This window comes from Eleginops maclovinus, chromosome 7, assembly GCF_036324505.1.
Source record: "Eleginops maclovinus isolate JMC-PN-2008 ecotype Puerto Natales chromosome 7, JC_Emac_rtc_rv5, whole genome shotgun sequence".
NCBI classification, from domain to species: Eukaryota; Metazoa; Chordata; class Actinopteri; order Perciformes; family Eleginopidae; genus Eleginops; species Eleginops maclovinus.
In genome coordinates this window covers 15,285,373-15,303,017 of record NC_086355.1, presented here as the reverse complement: position 1 = coordinate 15,303,017, position 17,645 = coordinate 15,285,373, and the positions used below count along the sequence as shown (strand labels likewise).

Genomic DNA, 17,645 nt, shown 5'->3' with positions numbered 1-17,645 from the left:
TTCATACAAAATCAAATTCTTATGGAAATCTAACCGCACCAGTCAGATCCAGATGGCTGGTGAGGCACCAGCGCTGAGCAAGACTGTTCTGTAATTTATCTCATAATTACTCTACCAGGTAACTGCCAGAAACACAGGTACCTTCAAGGTGACAGAGTGTGTGTTGATGCCCTTGTACTTTTACCTGTGTGCGGACCGATTACAGTTTTAGACCTTGAGAGTAAGGGCATTTTGGGATATTTTAGAAAAGTGAGGTCATAAGGTCAATAATCACTTTTTCCAATGTGAGAAATAGGTTTATGGGCCAGTGAGGGTCCTCACAAGTATAGTGTGTGTGTGTGTGTGTGTGTGTGTGTGTGTGTGTGTGTGTGTGTGTGTGTGTGTGTGTGTGTGTGTGTGTGTGTGTGTGTGTGCGTGCGTGCGCGTGCGTGCGTGCGTGCGTGCGTGCGTGTGTGCGTGCGTGTGTGTGTGTGTTTGCTATTAACTGTTCACTGGTATCCTACTTGCAACATTGTCAGCTTTAATAATATCACTTTCCAAATAGTGCTCTGTACACACACACACACACGCGCGCAAACACAAACGTCCGGAGTAGGCTTGTTCCGCTGATGAGGTCGGACATTTCCGTCTTGACCTGGCAGCTATTCCTGTTGCCATGGAAAGACGGGAGACGGTCCCCACATCTGTTACCATGGAAACGGGGAATCGGCGCATACAGGGCTTGTTTACTCTGTGGTCTTGTCGTCTTCTGTCATGAGCCTGCCACTAACATCCTGCTGGGACCAGAAACTTATTTATATGTTAACGTGGATGCAACACTCATGAACACAGTCTCTGTCCTAATTTCTGCACTCATCAGCGTACCTGTTAGCGCACAGGTAAACAGGGGCTTATTGATTTCCCATTAGGGGGGCAGCATACAGTATGGGAGGGACAATCATTGAGATAGCCTCTGGTGGTCACATTAAAACCTTGAAGAGAAATGATTTAAATTCTCCTTAGAATCTTATAAATCATACGTCACACTGCAACATTAAAGCCCTCATTCACTCGGATTTGATATATGAGCCGCTTCTGATTCTGATATTTTTCTTCTTTTTAATAATGTTTCTTTGTAATAGTTCATGTGTTCAAGGGCACCATTTATTCCAAATATCATATAACGCAAAAGCCCCTTATTTTTGGTCAACTGCTAATGTTAATTTCCTATACATTTATACATACATATTTCAGAAACTCCAAGGCCTCGTTCTTTTTCAGTCACCAGTACTGTAAAGGAGACTGTAATCCAAGATAACTTACTTGGTCGATATAGTATATATAAATATTTACATTACATTACATGTCACTTATTAAACACTTTTGTCCAAAGCGACCTACATACTGTGGACAATTCCCGCAGGAGCACTTGGGGTGACTTGCCTTGGGACACAACGACATGCTGACTGCAGAGGAACTCGAACGTACTCTCCTATGATCCAAAGATCAGCAGACTATCCCACTGCGCCACAGCCTCCCTATATATATACTGTAAATATAGTATAGCCATAGTAAAACTAATGCTATGTTTAGGATTTATGACTTAGAAACTATGCCTCAAAATGCCCTTTAATTAAAAATGAGTACTTTCACTATCCCAAATGCTGCCAATATTTTCAAAGAGAAATCCGGATTAGTCAGCGACGTCTACATCTGAATTTATCAGAGAAACAAGTTGAGTGAACATAAGCAGCAGCCATTCAGCAAGTATGATACCCCTAGTAGCATAAAAAAACTTGTGCATTTAACTGAAGTAAAACTAACTGTAAAGATCTTTATTCAGTAAGTTGTTAAGATAAAAAATATTGAGAGCCTGTAAGAAGAAAGGTGTGTTGGATTCAGAAAACAATCCTGATTTACTCAAATAAGCCTGTGTTCACTTGTAGTCCTCCGCCACAAAAGAAAACTTTAAAGGCCATTTTGTTGTTGCTGTTTGAATGGAATTATTTTCAGATGCTGATGGAGACCAATTACTGATTATCTGACTATCTCTCATATTTACTGTTGCCACCTACAGTTGCTTTCCCGCTCTGGGGAATAGGATGGTATATGGTGGGAGTATCATCCTCCACAGTTCCTCTCTTTGAGCTGACACAGATCCTACTGTAGATCAAAACAGGGTTTGATGGTTTCTGAAGGAGTTGGTGCGGCATCGACATTGTGCAGTTTCTCATCCTATGCACGGTACATCAAACACCTAAAAAAGAGATATCTAAAATAAACACTTGTAGAGAGATTATTATTGAATATTTGTGAACGAAATCTGCTATTTTCCTCTGATTCAAGTTAAAGACCTTTGGAGTTTGGTATTCTCTCCTCCCTCTTTAACAGTTGCTTTTCTAACCGACTGATTTGCTCATTTTTATTTATTTGTTCAGTTATTCATTTATTTGATTTTACTTTGCATAATGCACATTAGGATTAACCCACATGGGAAATGATGGGGATTTAATGAACAGTTTTCTGGAGATTTCCTGCTTACCTGAAAGGATTTTTCTTTTTTTTTTTCTTCCTCACTTTTACATTGTGTCTGTTGCCTTTGTTCCACAGATATCTGGCTTTATACGCCTACAAGCCCCAGAAGGCAGACGAGCTTGAACTTAGGAAAGGGGAGATGTATCGGGTGACAGAGAAGTGCCAAGATGGGTGGTTCAAAGGCACCTCACTGCGAACCGCTGCCTCCGGTGTCTTCCCGGGAAATTACGTCACCCCCGTGTCCAGGTCAGTGAGCTCAGGCTTGGGGAGGGTGGAGATTATCTTGGGGACACACCTTCCAAAGGAACTATAGCTAGGTTACCATCTAAATTTATCGCACATTTTGACCATAATGGGCTAAAAAAAAATGTAAATAAATACTCTTTTCCATTGACTAACATTATTTAGATCTTTAGAAGTTATTTAATCTAATTAAGCAGTACGTTGTGCCATATCTTAATTCTTAAAAGTAGATTGCAACACTCCAGAAGAAGAGGGTGGTACAAGACAATGTGATAAAAACAGAGATGATCTCACCTAAAACAAAGAAAGCAATGTAGAAGAAATCTTAAGAAATCGGATATTTCTATATTTCTCCTGTAGTTTTACATCTCGCCAGTTGATCTTTGCTCTAGTGTGCGTTGGGGTCAAAAAATGCTGTGTACATAATCATACAGTTGCTTAATTTTTTTCTATTGTACACTGATCTTTTTACCTCGGTAAAGCATAAAACACTCTGTTTTGCTATATCTCAAGATATTTTCTTTTTCGTCTCGTGGCATTTCCATTTGGTTGGCTGGCAATGCTTTTGAACTGGTGCTTTGCAGAAACAAAGGGACGAAATGTCATGGCAAAGTGTATGTCTGTAACAAACCTATCATTCCTGCCTAAATTGTAATTTACCGTAAATGTAATTTTAGCTACCTCGTTCAGGTCGGAGGGCTGATGGGGTGGTAGAGGTGGTCAGGGAGCTTCTTCTTTATGCATTCATGACATTCTCACATTAAAACTTGTTTTTTCAAACATTTGCTTCACTTATGATTGAGTTCATTTGGGTTGATAATGTCAACCTAGCAGCAGTGTAGTACAATCAGACTGAGGGCTCTCATATTGTCCTCACACAAAGGCAGAGGTGGTGCAGTCATTGTAATTTGCATTGACATTTTTGTGGTAATTTTCTGGCTCCAACTGAACCCGAATACATATAAGGCTGAACAGTGCAATTGTGCTACTTGTTATGGCACGTAATTGGACGTGTACTCACGCTGCCTCTAAGGCACGCCCCAAAAAAGTGGAGTCTCAATCTGCCGATACATACTGTAGTCCTCGTGCTTCGCCCTCTGCTCCACACTGTGTCAGGATTCTGCTTTAACCTCTGGCCACCAAAACTGCCAAAAAGGATTTGGTCACACCAGTGAAAACATATTCTTACCAGGAAGGGACTAAAAACTGTGAACGGTTTACTTTTTCAGCAGGAAACAAAACCAGATTTCCAAGTATGTATTCGAGTGGAAACCACAAGAAAATCTATTTCATCCAATCTCTTGAAATCTGTTGCGAAAATAGTTTAATACAATATGTACAGAACCGCAGACAATTGATACTGACACTCTCTTATGTCGGGTTACCACATACTTAGTGTAGATCATCATCATCATTATCAACACCATCATCATCATCCCCACCATCATCATCATCATCATTGTCGTCATCAACATCGTAAACACTGTTGCTCAAAGCTCTTAAAACAAATGAAAACAGAAAAATGAGTGCGCTGAAGTCATATTTGGCAATTTAATCACCCTCATTATTCCTGTATGCGTGAAAACATTTGCAGAGGCTGTTCATCTAATCTGTATTCTGCTCCACGATGCAGTCAAAGAAAAAGAAAGAGAGAGGGGGAGAGAATTAAAGCAAGGGCGAATTAGAATAGTAGAAAGAAATAAAAAGGAATAAATGAGATGGAGAACAATAATGAGAAGATGAAAAGAAAGATATGGTGCTGTAGGATGGACAGAAATTATGAGTGTAGGGAAAGGAAAACAGACTGGTAGAGTGAAGAGGTGAAAAGGGTAGAATGAGGCAAGAAGAAATTGAAATATAAGGTAGTAAGGAAAAAAGTAAGGCAGAGAGATACAATGAAATGAAGAGATGAAACGGTTGAAACAGCAGGGGTCCATCTCCACTGGATATGAAGTGCTGCTTCACATTCTGCTGTTATACAATCTGAGAGAGTGAGAGAGGACAGGCGAGTAATCAAATGAGAGGCAATTTGTTATTTTTACGCAAGCATACTCTCTCCTTCTCCCTCTTTCCCTCCCTCCCTCGCTCCTTACCTATCCCCCCTCCTTTGTCTGCAGTGCAGCTCAGAAAATGTACAATATGCTAATCAGAGGCTGCCAAAGATGCCCAAACACACACACACACACACACACACACACACACACACACACACACACACACACACACACACACACACACACACACACACACACACACACACACACACACACACATTGTAGAGTGAGCCAATTAGGCATGTCAATCTTTTTGAATATGTATATTTGTTTTGGAATTTACTGTCATGATTGATACAAACACGCATTTGGATTCATGAATGCGTTTTTATCATAGTTTTCCTGGATTCATTTGATATTTTTTGATTAATGATTGAGTTTCATAATGCATAAATGCTGCTTCATGAGGATTTTGAACTCTGGCAAGATGCAGTTTTGGTGTAAAGGCAGATTTTTTTTCCTGTTGTAAAATACAGTAGTACGAACTGACTGGTAGCAGCGAAAAACATCTGTATGGGACATTCCAAGCCAGCCAAACACACACAATATGCAAAGAGAGTGGGAATAACTCTGATGTGTCTGTTGGTACACACACACACACACACACACACACACACACACACACACACACACACACACACACACACACACACACACACACACACACACACACACACACACACACACACACACACACAGAAAGCCATAACTCTGTTTGTGTGTGACAGGAAGTCGATGGGCGGCCATAAGAGTGTGAATACCGCCGAGTCAATAATGTTCGGCTCACTGTTCTGCCATTCAGCACTCTGCAGAGAGGAACTTGAGCAGCCTGCAGCTCCATATGTGTTACAGTTGGACATTAAGTCGTGCTGATCCACCGGTCAGATAATAGCACTGAAATCACTCACTTTGACAGAGGATAATAGCCCAGTTTGCACCTCCTGCTCTGCTATTATGGACAAAACACTGGCTATTAACATTTCTTACCAAACAAAACGCTATGAGGCTATACTGAGGCACTGCTTCATAGAGTTAGACTGAGCTTAATGCTTACACATCTTCAAGTATACATGTAAGAATGCCTTATTTAGCTTGTTAGCTTGCCAACGATTGGTAATTAGCAAGAAACTCTATATTGTTCTGGTATTTAGTTATACAAGAAAGTAATGGAGGATAAAAAGGGCTTTAAAAAATGTATTGGTATGACAGAAGACCCTTATTCCTAAAGCAATATAACTTTTTGGTCACATACAACAAGATCTGACAAAAGAAAAACATTTGAAACATTCATTGACAAGCTTCACCCCTCTCGCTCCTGCAGGGCTCCGTTTGGTGTTGGATCATCTCGGTCGTCTTTATCCAGTCCAGTGGGTGGAGGAGGAGGAGGAGGAGGAGGAGGAGGAGGAGGTAGCGGGTGCAGTAGAAACTCTGCCCCTTCGTCCCCAGGCTCCCCGGGGCCCTCTTCTTCGCGTCCTTCCACCCCACTAGTAAACTCTGTTGCCAATACCGCCTCCTCTCCGCAAACTGCCGCCGCCCAGCTGAAGAACTGCCTGCGCTCCAGTCAGCACACAGCCAACCAGGCCCGCACCTCAATGCAGCTGGGTAAGCAGAAACACACATGCACACTCACACACACACACACACACACACACACACACACACACACACACACACACACACACACACACACACACACACACACACACACACACACACACAAACACAATGTTAGAAATACACAGAAAGGGTTTTAATCATTAAGCACTGGATCCATTAAACATTCAGAAGCATTTGTTTTAGGTCTTGTTTTTATTTACTGATCAATCCCCATCACACGTTTACTGATTCTTTATGAATTACCGTAATGACACATTTTTACGTAGTGAATAAACAATGTATAGTCTTCATTTCCAAAGCTGCTCTTCAATAGAAGTGACGAGAAATCCAACTGGAAACAAACATCCTGCAACAGAAGAAGCCACATTAAAGCCTCCCAGTATGACATCATGAGAAAGGAGAGCCGTTTGTTGTTGCACCCTCCAGAGAAATGTTAAGCAAGTGGAAAGAATTTACTCACATCTCTGCTATTTTTCATGTCATGCTCGGCAATGTCACGGCGCGCGATAAGGCTACTCAGCAGCCTATGGGCTTTAAGGTGCAGAGTGCAGATAATTTGGGTCATTGCAGCATTTTATCTTCTTGGTCTGTGATTACAGATTAATAGAGTATTGATCAGTCATTCATTCAAGAAGCCTCTGCACCATTTAAAACTGTGCAGGTTTATGTTAACAGCAGCCTTTTTAACCTCTGGTTCCACCAATGCTGTTAGTGAAAAGCAATCAGAACTAAAGAAAGATCCAGTTAGTGGCATTCAAGTACAGAACATGGCCATAAGTTTGTGCCGATCTGAACATTAAGATCATACACGATAGTTGCAAAACACACCAAAAGTACAGGCCATAAGTACAGTATATATATTGTATATCAAATCAATTGTTGAACAACATGAGTCATATGCACATCATATCTTTGATCATCTTTTTCCATTGATCAATTGTGTGAGCCATCACAGAGCTTATAAAGACACACTTTATCGAATACCTACTCATTTTGAGATCCATTCACCAAATCTTTTGATTAATTTATTTCAGGCACTTTTGCCTTCACAATAAATTAGTCACAGGAGAATGGGGATTGAAACATTTAGAGGAAATTGCAATTACATAGTCATAGCCTTAATACACTGTCTTTTGACTGTTAAAACACACAGAATAGAGAAGAACATGCAAAAAACAAAATGCAAACGCATAGAGCAAAAAGGGAACAGGTGTATTCTTGCTGTGACAATTGCAACCACAGAGCCTTCATGCTGCGAACAATTTTGCTAGGAAAAATCCCTGTGATATCGTTGTAGGAAGCAAACTTCATGCATGCTCACTCCATCTTTCCTCCGCACTCTACGAACCCCTGAATCATCCCTGAACATAAGCCTCTGTAGCAGAACAGCTACAGGAACACGCTGTAACTCAGAGCAGAATAATTTAACACAACTGCAGAAATATACTGTGCACATACAGTCGGCACAAAACAGATCTGATCGCGCAGTGCTGTTACACACAATCACAAATGCGGACACACACACCTATTTCTGAACAAGGTCCAGATCATACCAGCCTTGTTCTCCACTCAGAGTCTATTCATCTCTCCAGAATGCCTTTCTCTCTTCCCTTTGTATGTTTTCTTTCTCCTTCTGAGAAAATAATGGTGACCGTTTCTTTGGGACACTGACAAGTACACACTGTCAGAACACTGCCAAGAATAACACACACTCACACACATAGGCATGTGCACGCCCACTCACATGCATTCACACACACAGTGAACACACATATTTCCTGTACGTGCAGCTGAATGACATCACTGAGCTTTTTGTTTTATGGAGGCGTAATGACAGAGCTTCATGCCTCTCTCCTTTCCCCCTCTGTTTTTCTCTCTCACTCTCACATACACACACAAACAGACACACATCTGTTCTCCATTACAAATAAAGTATGTGCATAGTTCTAGCGCTTAGTGGTTTTATCACATGACCAGCGAGCCTCCCTGTGGATTTCTGCCTAAGTACTGCAGTGTGGAAGAGCAGGTGGCTAGTGTGTGTCTTTGTGTGTGTGTGTGTGTGTGTGTGTGTGTGTGTGTGTGTGTGTGTGTGTGTGTGTGTGTGTGTGTGTGTGTGTGTGTGTGTGTGTGTGTGTGTGTGTGTGTGTGTGTTTGTGTGTGTATGTACTTTTATCCTCATGAGCAGCAAATGACCTCATATGGAGGCTGAGAAAAGTGCTCCAAAACTCAGGACATCTCGACTGTTTTTTGTTTTTTTAAATGGGGTTTGTTCAGAATGTAGAGCCTCGAGTTAAGCTTAGATTATTCACAGCGTGTTATGCTCTACATATTCAAATTTTTAGGAACAGGGTTTTAATTTTTCAACCTTGTTCTCCCAGGTTCGGCTGTTTACCCAGTGTTTGTGAGTAAAAAATGTACAATGTAGGCCAAATGAAAACTTTTAAATAAGAAACTCATAGATAATGAACTTCGTATGACATATGGGAATAGGCATGTATTAAAAAAGATATAGTTGTCAAAGGTGTTAACTTGGAATATATTTGTTGACATTAGCATATTTAAAATAATTTGAAAAATGTGTTCATCTTTTTGTTTGTTTTTGTAAACCTCGTAGTGAAGGGGTTTGTTTATTAGAATATGATATGATAAAATGGTAAGTTTTATAAGCTTAAGCTTCCGCCTACACATTTTCAGCCAATTATGAAAATACTTTATTGTTATTTATTTATTTATTTCATGTGCTTTCTTTTTCTAAATGTCAGAAATTCTGTAGTACATTTTAACTTCTCTTTTCAGCAGCCTTTTCCTATGTTATCCTGAAGCCTTAAGACATAAACAAATAATGGGTGTTAATTTTGCTCTATCCAGTATCCCTTTTCAGACAGATAACTTCTATGTAACCTAAAGCCTGCATACATTTGGCTTTTCAGAGGTTATTTTGATATCATATCTCTCCTCAGATATTGAGAGCTCCCAAAACACTGTCATGTGTCACTCAGGAATGAGATGACTGCATTTATAATCGGTAATTCACATTTACAATAACACATGTGTTTTGTCTGTTTTAGTGCACAGTCCACCAGCTGGAAGCCCGGAGCGCCCCTCAGTGGCCCTCTCCCCGCTGCGTCCTCAGAGCTCCTCCCCCTCGCGCTGCCCCGGCCAGTCGGGTCGTCCTCACTCCATGGTGTCTCCAGGACCCAGCCTAGGGCCCTCACCTCTCTCTTCGCCCGCCTCAAGGCCCCTCCTCCCGCTCTCCTCCCCTCTGTCCTGCCTCACGCCTCCCAACGTGTCAGCGGTGCTCCTCAACGGCGACCCAGCCAGCCCCCTACAGCCGCCATCGCCAGGCCCCTCCCACGCCCCCACCGCCATCGCACCCAAAGCAGAGAAGGTGAGCCTCCTCCTGACTCCTGCAAAAGCACATTTAAGCTGCAAGACAGTAATCATTGCTTTGTTTTAATCCTCTGTGGAAAAAGATAGTGATTAACCAGATTTGCAATAGATTTACTTTGTTTTGAGAAATTACTGCAACTACCACTTGTTCTCTAATAAAATAATTGGATGTCTTTTATTCTGCAAAGTTACTTCTATTATGTTCACCACATGCATGCCAAAGAACTGAGTGCAGTAAAATCAAGACAAGATATCATTTTTCAAACAGGTTCACAAAAAATAAAATCTTGATTATGAAACAAGTCTTGAAAACCAAATGGTTCAACATGTTTTAATGAATATTTGATTTTAATCAAGTAAGAGCACAGCCTTCTAAATATGGGCTGCTCTTGTGAATTATTTCCAGTGTTTTAATATTCTTATCATTTTCTTGATTAAAGAATTTGTAATTTAGTCTGAAAATTGAGCGCCCATTACATTTTTTAAAGCCCAAATTAATGTCTGCAAATAATCCAAAACATAGAAATGATTGATGGACTACAACATAGTAGAAAGAAAGCAGCAGCTCAGAGCAAATGAGAAGCTAACACCAGGAAACGTTTGTTATTATAAAAATAACAATAAGTGATTGATCAGTTTTTACAATTCTTTCAGGTTGATTTTCTCTCATTCAAACAAATTGATGAATGGAGGTAATGCTAAAACTTTAAACCTGAAGATCTTAATGGATGAACATATCCAGAGTAAGGCATCTGTTTTTTTGAGGAAAATCAATATGGCAAAACAAATATTGAGTCTGCGTGAGTCCGCTAAGAAAACACAATCCCTCTTGGTTAAGATCAGTCAGCTAAAATAGTGCAAATATATATACATATATAGTGGCACCTCCACTTCTTCTGATGTGCCAGTCGTCCCCTCCCAACTCAGTTAGTGTCATTCACCCAGGTGGCTGGCACACATCCTGGATGCCATCCTCCATGTTGTGAGATGTGCGGCGTCTGAGCGCTGGATGTTAAATCGGACCGCGCTGACAGTGAAGGATGGCAGCGAGAGCTCGCATCTGTCTCAGCTCCATTTGTTTCACTGTTGGCTCCACTGTCTGGGACAGCTAATCTATGGCGAGCTGACAAACAGCTCATTGACTATGGAACAGCAGGAAGAGGCCTTGTTTACATCGTCACACTCAAAAGATGGCTTGAACCGAAATCAGGACCATTACTCATAAGCTGAATATATCTCATAAAAGTTGGAACAAGGTGTTTAAAATGCCCCATTTGTCATTCTGATATTACAGAATGCCATCTTATCACAAGTACAACGTTTTTTTTGTTTTGTTCCAAAAATCAAATATCTGCCTAAAAGAACAGCTCTAGTCTTTTTTGGTTTGCTTTTTGTCGGCTGTCTATTAATCCTAAGCAACGACCTGCCTCACTGAGTCTCAATAAGCTGCCACTCCCCCCCAAAACGTCCTTTTAATATGAATGTGGCTATCTTAAGATCTCATTATGGCCACTTACTGTTTTGGAAGCTTTAACTCCCTGATAGGTGGAAAATTCTGCAGGGAAAAACTATATATTTCATATTATCAGCTTTTAGGCAGGGCCGCTTGATAGATCACATTTAAAGACACTGAATAATGGCACAAAAATATCAAATGCTGTCACTTTAAGTCGCCAAAATATTATGTCGTCATAATAACCATTCAACAGATGTTCAGTCTAACCCTCATCCACAGCGCTTATCTTCGTGGCTTTGAGCTTGGTGGAGCAGAAGCATCAGGTTGAAGTCAGGGTGGCGATGAGGCCGCACAGTCAGTCTTTGTTACAGGGGCAATGATGAAGCGGCTATGATAACTGTCTGGCGGACACAGTGTAATCTCTGTTTGTCATGCCGTCTACAGCGAAGCCTGCATCACGGACACGCATCACGTTGGACATTGAGACGTTTTTGTAGACTTTTCGAAGAAGTCTGCACTCACAGGACGGCTGACAACTGAAATGACAGCATTTCAGTTGTCAGCCGTCCTATAAATCGGGGCAGGATTTGTCTGTTTAGTGTATATTCATCTTAGATCTTAGATGAAAATGGAATGAGTTACTATAGTATGACCAATTCTCCTATCTAATCTGGCATTTTAAGTGTAGGGAGTAAATCAGCTCAATGTGACTGTTTCTACATAATCTAAGTGTGTCTTGGAGGTTTCTAATGGTGAAAAGATTCACATTTACAAGCATAAGTACAAATTATTTACATACAAGTTTATAAGAGGAACAGAAAATCAGCTTCAGTACAGTTTCAGCATCCTGCCAGTGTGTTGCAGTGCAAGCCTTGTGCTAAATTACACTTAAAATGCACAGGAATTAAACTGTGAGTGTAGACTGACGTCTGGTGGTGGACTTCAGAACAACAGCAGCAGCAGTTTGTCTTGCTTTTGTACACACACACACATACACACACACACACACGAGCACACACACTCACAGGCAGCTGATTAAGCCTTTAAGCCTGCAGATGAAAGGGGAGAGGGAGTATTTACTCACTTTTTTTTGCTGTTGTCAGTCTCACCTCCCTCCTTTCCTCTCTCCTTATACACCCCGATATGCTATCTTCCTGATTCTACACCTTTCCTCCTTCCGCCCCACCTTTTCCCCTCTCTCAGTCCCTCCTCTTACATTGTTTTCTCATTCTCTGACACACCATTTTCTCCCCTTCTCTTAATCTTTATATCCTCTCCATTTTTTTCTTTCCCAAATAAAAATTCAAATGAGCTTTACTGCATGACAGGAAACAAGGCTACATTGCCAGAGAGGTGGAACCTTTTATATGCATACTGCTGGCAGTGAGCAAGATTACATTTATGTAAAAGTAATTCATCAAAATCTTTATAAACCTAATCCTGTGAGAAATAACCAAGTCTTGTTGTTTAGAATGCAGAATACCTCTAAAGGCGTGCTGTTGTTTCAGTGGGTCAGCTGAATCAAAGTGTTTATACAGCCTTGCTTGCTTGGTCAGCACTTTTTCTGTGCTGCCCCATTTACATATTAAGACTGGTCATTAGGTCAGGGAATTGTTGTCGTTACACTTTTTTATTTCATTTTCAGACGCCAGTGATTTGGAAAACTGTACTTCTTGAGTCTTGATGCATAAGTATGGTTGTTGGATGTGGAATGATTCAATTAAGTTCTGAAATGTATCACTCTTTGGGTCGTAATACTTACCAAATTATGGAAAGGACTTTGAACTCAAAACATCTCAAAGCTCTAATGGCATATTTCTGTTTATATATTGCACATCAAGTGTTATTGCACAACTAGTCAGTATTTTGTTGTATGTATGGGGGGGGGGGGGGGGGGGCATCTACCAGGGGCCATGCTGGATGTAAAGTCTGACCGCTGCAGGAAAGAAGGACCTGCGGTATCTCTCCGTGAGACACCGCGGGTGCAGCAGCAGAATCACAATATAAAATGACATGAAAACAATCATTACAAAGCATAAATGGATTAATAAACCGTTAGCTGCAGCCCAAAACCAAGTAAATTACAATCAGAAACCTTTCATTTCTCCCACATTGTGGAAATGTATACTGTTACAGCAAAGGGACAGTGCAGATAAAGTATATTGGTATTTTTTTCTGTATCTCGGACAGATTATCACTTTGATTGTCTCCATGTTTTCTGGCATGAAGCTCAGGCGAGTTTAAGACTGGTCCACTAGCTGTCTGTGTTCCTGAGCCATCTGCTAAGGCTTGTCAATTTGGTGTGACAGCTGGGAGGGTAAAAAAAAAGTTATAAATATAAATGTTCAGTATATTGAAGCAGTGGCCTTTGCAATGTGATAAGAAGTGACCATTACCTCAAAATGGTCTCTCATGCAGCATGTTTGATGAAGTAATTTTGTAGAAATTATTCAAACTGGACCAAAGAAAATGAAAATGCTTGCAATGCCCTCCTGTAAAGAGGGGATAATGAAGTCATTGACAGTTTATGATCAAGGTTAGCACTTACAATGTGAGAAAAATGTTATTCACACATAGTAAACAAATCTTTACACGTTCAGGTGGTGGAAGCTGAATTAAACACCAGGACCTGACAACAGGAAATCTGTGAAAACGTGGAGGAAACTGACAATACCTCATACGGTATAAAGCTGGGATATTTTCCACTGTGAGCCAGACTCTGCAGCACAGGATCACACTGAATTATGAAGTCCAGTCCATGTCATGTGCATCCTCGGCTTTTACTGCCGCTGTTTCATGGAAGGCGCTTTGGTACTTGACTTTACGATTATATCTAAGAATGTGGAGCCAATTCACTGTACCGTTCAGTTTCAATTACATGCAAGTCCCCTGAGCGGCCAGTCCTGCAGTGTGATCTTCAGCACCCACACACACACACACACACACACACACACACACACACACACACGCACACACACACACACACACACACACACACATCCACACACACATACACACACACACAGCTGTCCATCACATTTCCAGTATTTTCTTTTCTTTGTCCCTCTGATTTTCATTGACGAGTTTGTCTGCTCCATCGTCAGCTTCACAGACTGACACGTTCACACTTATCAACACGTTTTTTGGAGACATGGAGCAGGTGCACGGCATGATGCAAAGTCTGAATTAGTGTAGTTGAGTTTCTTACCGCTACTGAGAAATGTTGGTTAATTTTGTCATGTAGCTGTATTTTAAAGACCATTAAGTCACACATTTCTAGAGCTATCCTCGGCTATAGAAAAAATGATTGGTAGGCTAACCCACATCCATGTTTCTTTTGAGTAAAGGTTTACTTTAAACTACAGATCTCTAATACTAAGTCTTGCAGAAGCAGCACTTTATATCTCACCAGAGATGTGCTAAAACCTTTATCTATTTGGGCTATTCAGCATAAAGTGTGGCTGTGGTGCAGTGGGCTAGTGCTGGTGGGATAGTGCGCTGATCCTCAGATGAGGGGAGCTGGGGAACACCAGTTTAATTCCCTCCTTGACCCCCACTGCAATACGCTACACCTCAAATTGCTCCTGTGGGTTTTTTCCACAGTATTGATGTATTAGATGTCTAACATATGTAATGTGTAAAGTAAAGCACTAAAATAAATGCCATGAATTATTATTATGGTTATAAAAAGCATGAAAATAAGCACAATTTTACTTATTTACTTCAGAATACTTAGTCGTCCAAGATCAAAATGACTTATCATTCGACGAATGGACTGAGAGGGTCCTATACATTTTGTTTGTATAGCCCATTTTAAAGACCTGATATTTGCTTCAAGGAGCTTTAATGTTGCTTTATTGAAAGGAGAGAGTTTAATTTGTTTTCTCTTGTGTGATATATTAACTTTGTAGTAGTATGCTTGTCAATAGGCCACTCTCCTTCTGTTCTCTCCTTCACTGTCCCTGTTGCTTTGCATTTATTTAAAGAGCCATCTTCCTTTCTCTAATGCTGTTTCGTTTATCCTGGTCTTAATATCAAACAGTTTATATATTGTTTACTTTTTCCATTTTAAGTCGATCAAGGACCGAATATTGTGAATTCTGCAATTTCCATTTTTCTTTTTAGCTTTCTGTTTGCAACTCCATTTCGTAGCCATGGCAACTTTCAATCACAGCATCGAAAGGACAGTGTTGGATGGAAAACATGTTAAAAAAAAAAAGATGCTCACTCCAGCAGCCCATGTATAAAAGCCGCAGATGGCTGAGGCAGACTGAGCTGATATGGAGGCTTCATGCATCTCCACAAAAAAACTGTAATTATGCTCAGGCATGCTCTGTATTGATCCACCTTGTCATGGCTGAGACTGTAAATCAGGCCAAGCAGTAGAAGACACAAAGCTGTTCATACATATATGAGTGTTGTACAGACTTTTCTTAATCATGATGAGGCAAGAAATGGGAAACGTGACTCTGCCTTTAGAGGTACCATTAAAAACACTCTGTTTATAATCAATATAGCTTTCTTAAGACCGCAGCAGTCTAGATGCACATGTGACCAGCGTGAAGGATCGTTATTTGACCACTTTGCTTGGCTACCAGCCTTTTAAAATATCCATAGTGCCTGCAGGTATTCATACTGTGTGATCATTATATTATTAAGCATACTTTCTTGAGTTTTATACCTTCTCCCATTACCATTGTTGCCTTCTTTCAGAGCTACGAGTGAAGGAGGTAAAGATCAAGATGCCTTTTTATTCAGATTTGATGCTTCATCTAGATCTAATTGTTCTGCTCATAGAAACAAAATCCCACATCACATTTCCATTAGGCATAAATAAACAACAGATCTGGACTTTTGCACTGTTCTTATTCCCATGAATAATCTACAAGAGAAGTCTGCCTGATAGAACGTGATTAAATCAGATTCAGGGTTCCTTGATACACTATTTGTTGTAAGCAAGTGGCATGGAGGCTCTGCAAACACAGCAAAGCACCAATCATCATCATTCTTATCAATTTATCAATCAACCAAAGCAGGCGAAAATATATTGCTTTCAGCTTTTTCTAATATCCTGCACATTTCTATTCATAGTTACTTAATGCTTTCAAAGTATTTAATATAAAGTGCATGTCCTCAGTGTCCTTCCAAGCAGCACACCAGCATCAGCAAGAGGACAGTTCAAGTCTGGCTCACCTCGCGTTACTGTCTGCCTTCTGATGAAAGAAATGCACTTTTATCAGCCGTTTCTTCCTTTTGTCAGGTGGACTTAACAGGAAAATATGTTTCTATTTGTTTCAGAAATGTGTTTTTTGATTATTGTGTGAGGAGTGCATTTGTGTTTTGTTTCATGTAGAGAAAACTAATATTTTCTTCACTCTGTAGAGGTATTGTTTACACAGACACAGGGATTTTCATTACTATGCTGTCACTTTTCAAGATAGGCTTTATGAAACCTGTATTTCTTTCATTAAACCTGTATTTTATATCTCACCATCATCTCTGTGTGTTTGCCCCCCCTTCTTTCCATCTCGTCCATCCTCTGCATCCCATCTGTCTGTCCTCAGAAGGAGAGGAAAGCAGGAGGTTTATTAAAACTGTTGTCGGGGGCGGCAGCCAAGAAGAAACCCCGCTCACCTCCCTCCTCACCGCCCACCCACGACCCCTCATTGGCCGGCCACGACCCTGTCCACCATCCTCACCACCATCACCACCACGCCCGCTCAGGTTCTTGTCCCATGGTGGCACAGGGGCGAGCCGGCTCCTGTCCAATCGAGAGTGAGATGGCGGGGGCCATCGGGCTGGAGCCTCTGCACCGGAAGTCGGGTTCCCTGGACACCAACTTCCCTTTGTCTCCCCCGGCAACACGCGCCCTCAACCCTCTGATGGTCCTCCGGCCTGAACCCAAGCCCCTGTCCAGAGAGAGGTGGGCACACACACAGCAAGAAATCATAATAATCGCTCAAAATGTTGCTAACATTTTTAATTAAAGTTTTCCTCTCTGAGAGGTTCAACATGCATTCTGGGAAATGCAGGAGATTACTCATAAAGTAAGCAAGGCATGATTGTGTGATTCCCAGAATCCATTAGACATATTGACTGGTCCCAGAGAATCCCAGGGTCGATATTTCCTTTTACCCATAATTCACACTGCTGTCCATGCTTGGGAAAAGCACCACAGGAAGTCCATCCTGCCTGTGGTCACTCAATAAGCTGCCACTTAACTCTTTCTGTTGATATAATATCATGCTCTTTTTATTTTGCTCTTTTAATGGAATTATTTTCCTTAAATTCTTATGTTTAAATATCTGTATATAATCTGTTGTAACTGTTTCTTGCACATTCAAAATGATCTGCAATCATCTTGTTTATTT

General features: G+C 40.9%; 1 protein-coding gene across 1 annotated transcript in view; it reads left to right on the top strand.

Annotated features, from left to right (window-relative positions):
* LOC134866983 (E3 ubiquitin-protein ligase SH3RF3-like) overlaps positions 1-17,645 on the top strand; it is a 93,070-nt gene that overhangs the window by 75,119 nt on the left and 306 nt on the right. Inside the window, exons 6-9 of the mRNA XM_063887228.1 lie at positions 2,590-2,760; positions 6,133-6,413; positions 9,497-9,816; positions 16,839-17,197. Coding sequence (XP_063743298.1) covers positions 2,590-2,760; positions 6,133-6,413; positions 9,497-9,816; positions 16,839-17,197 — 1,131 coding nt within the window. The remainder of the gene's footprint in view (positions 1-2,589; positions 2,761-6,132; positions 6,414-9,496; positions 9,817-16,838; positions 17,198-17,645) is intronic.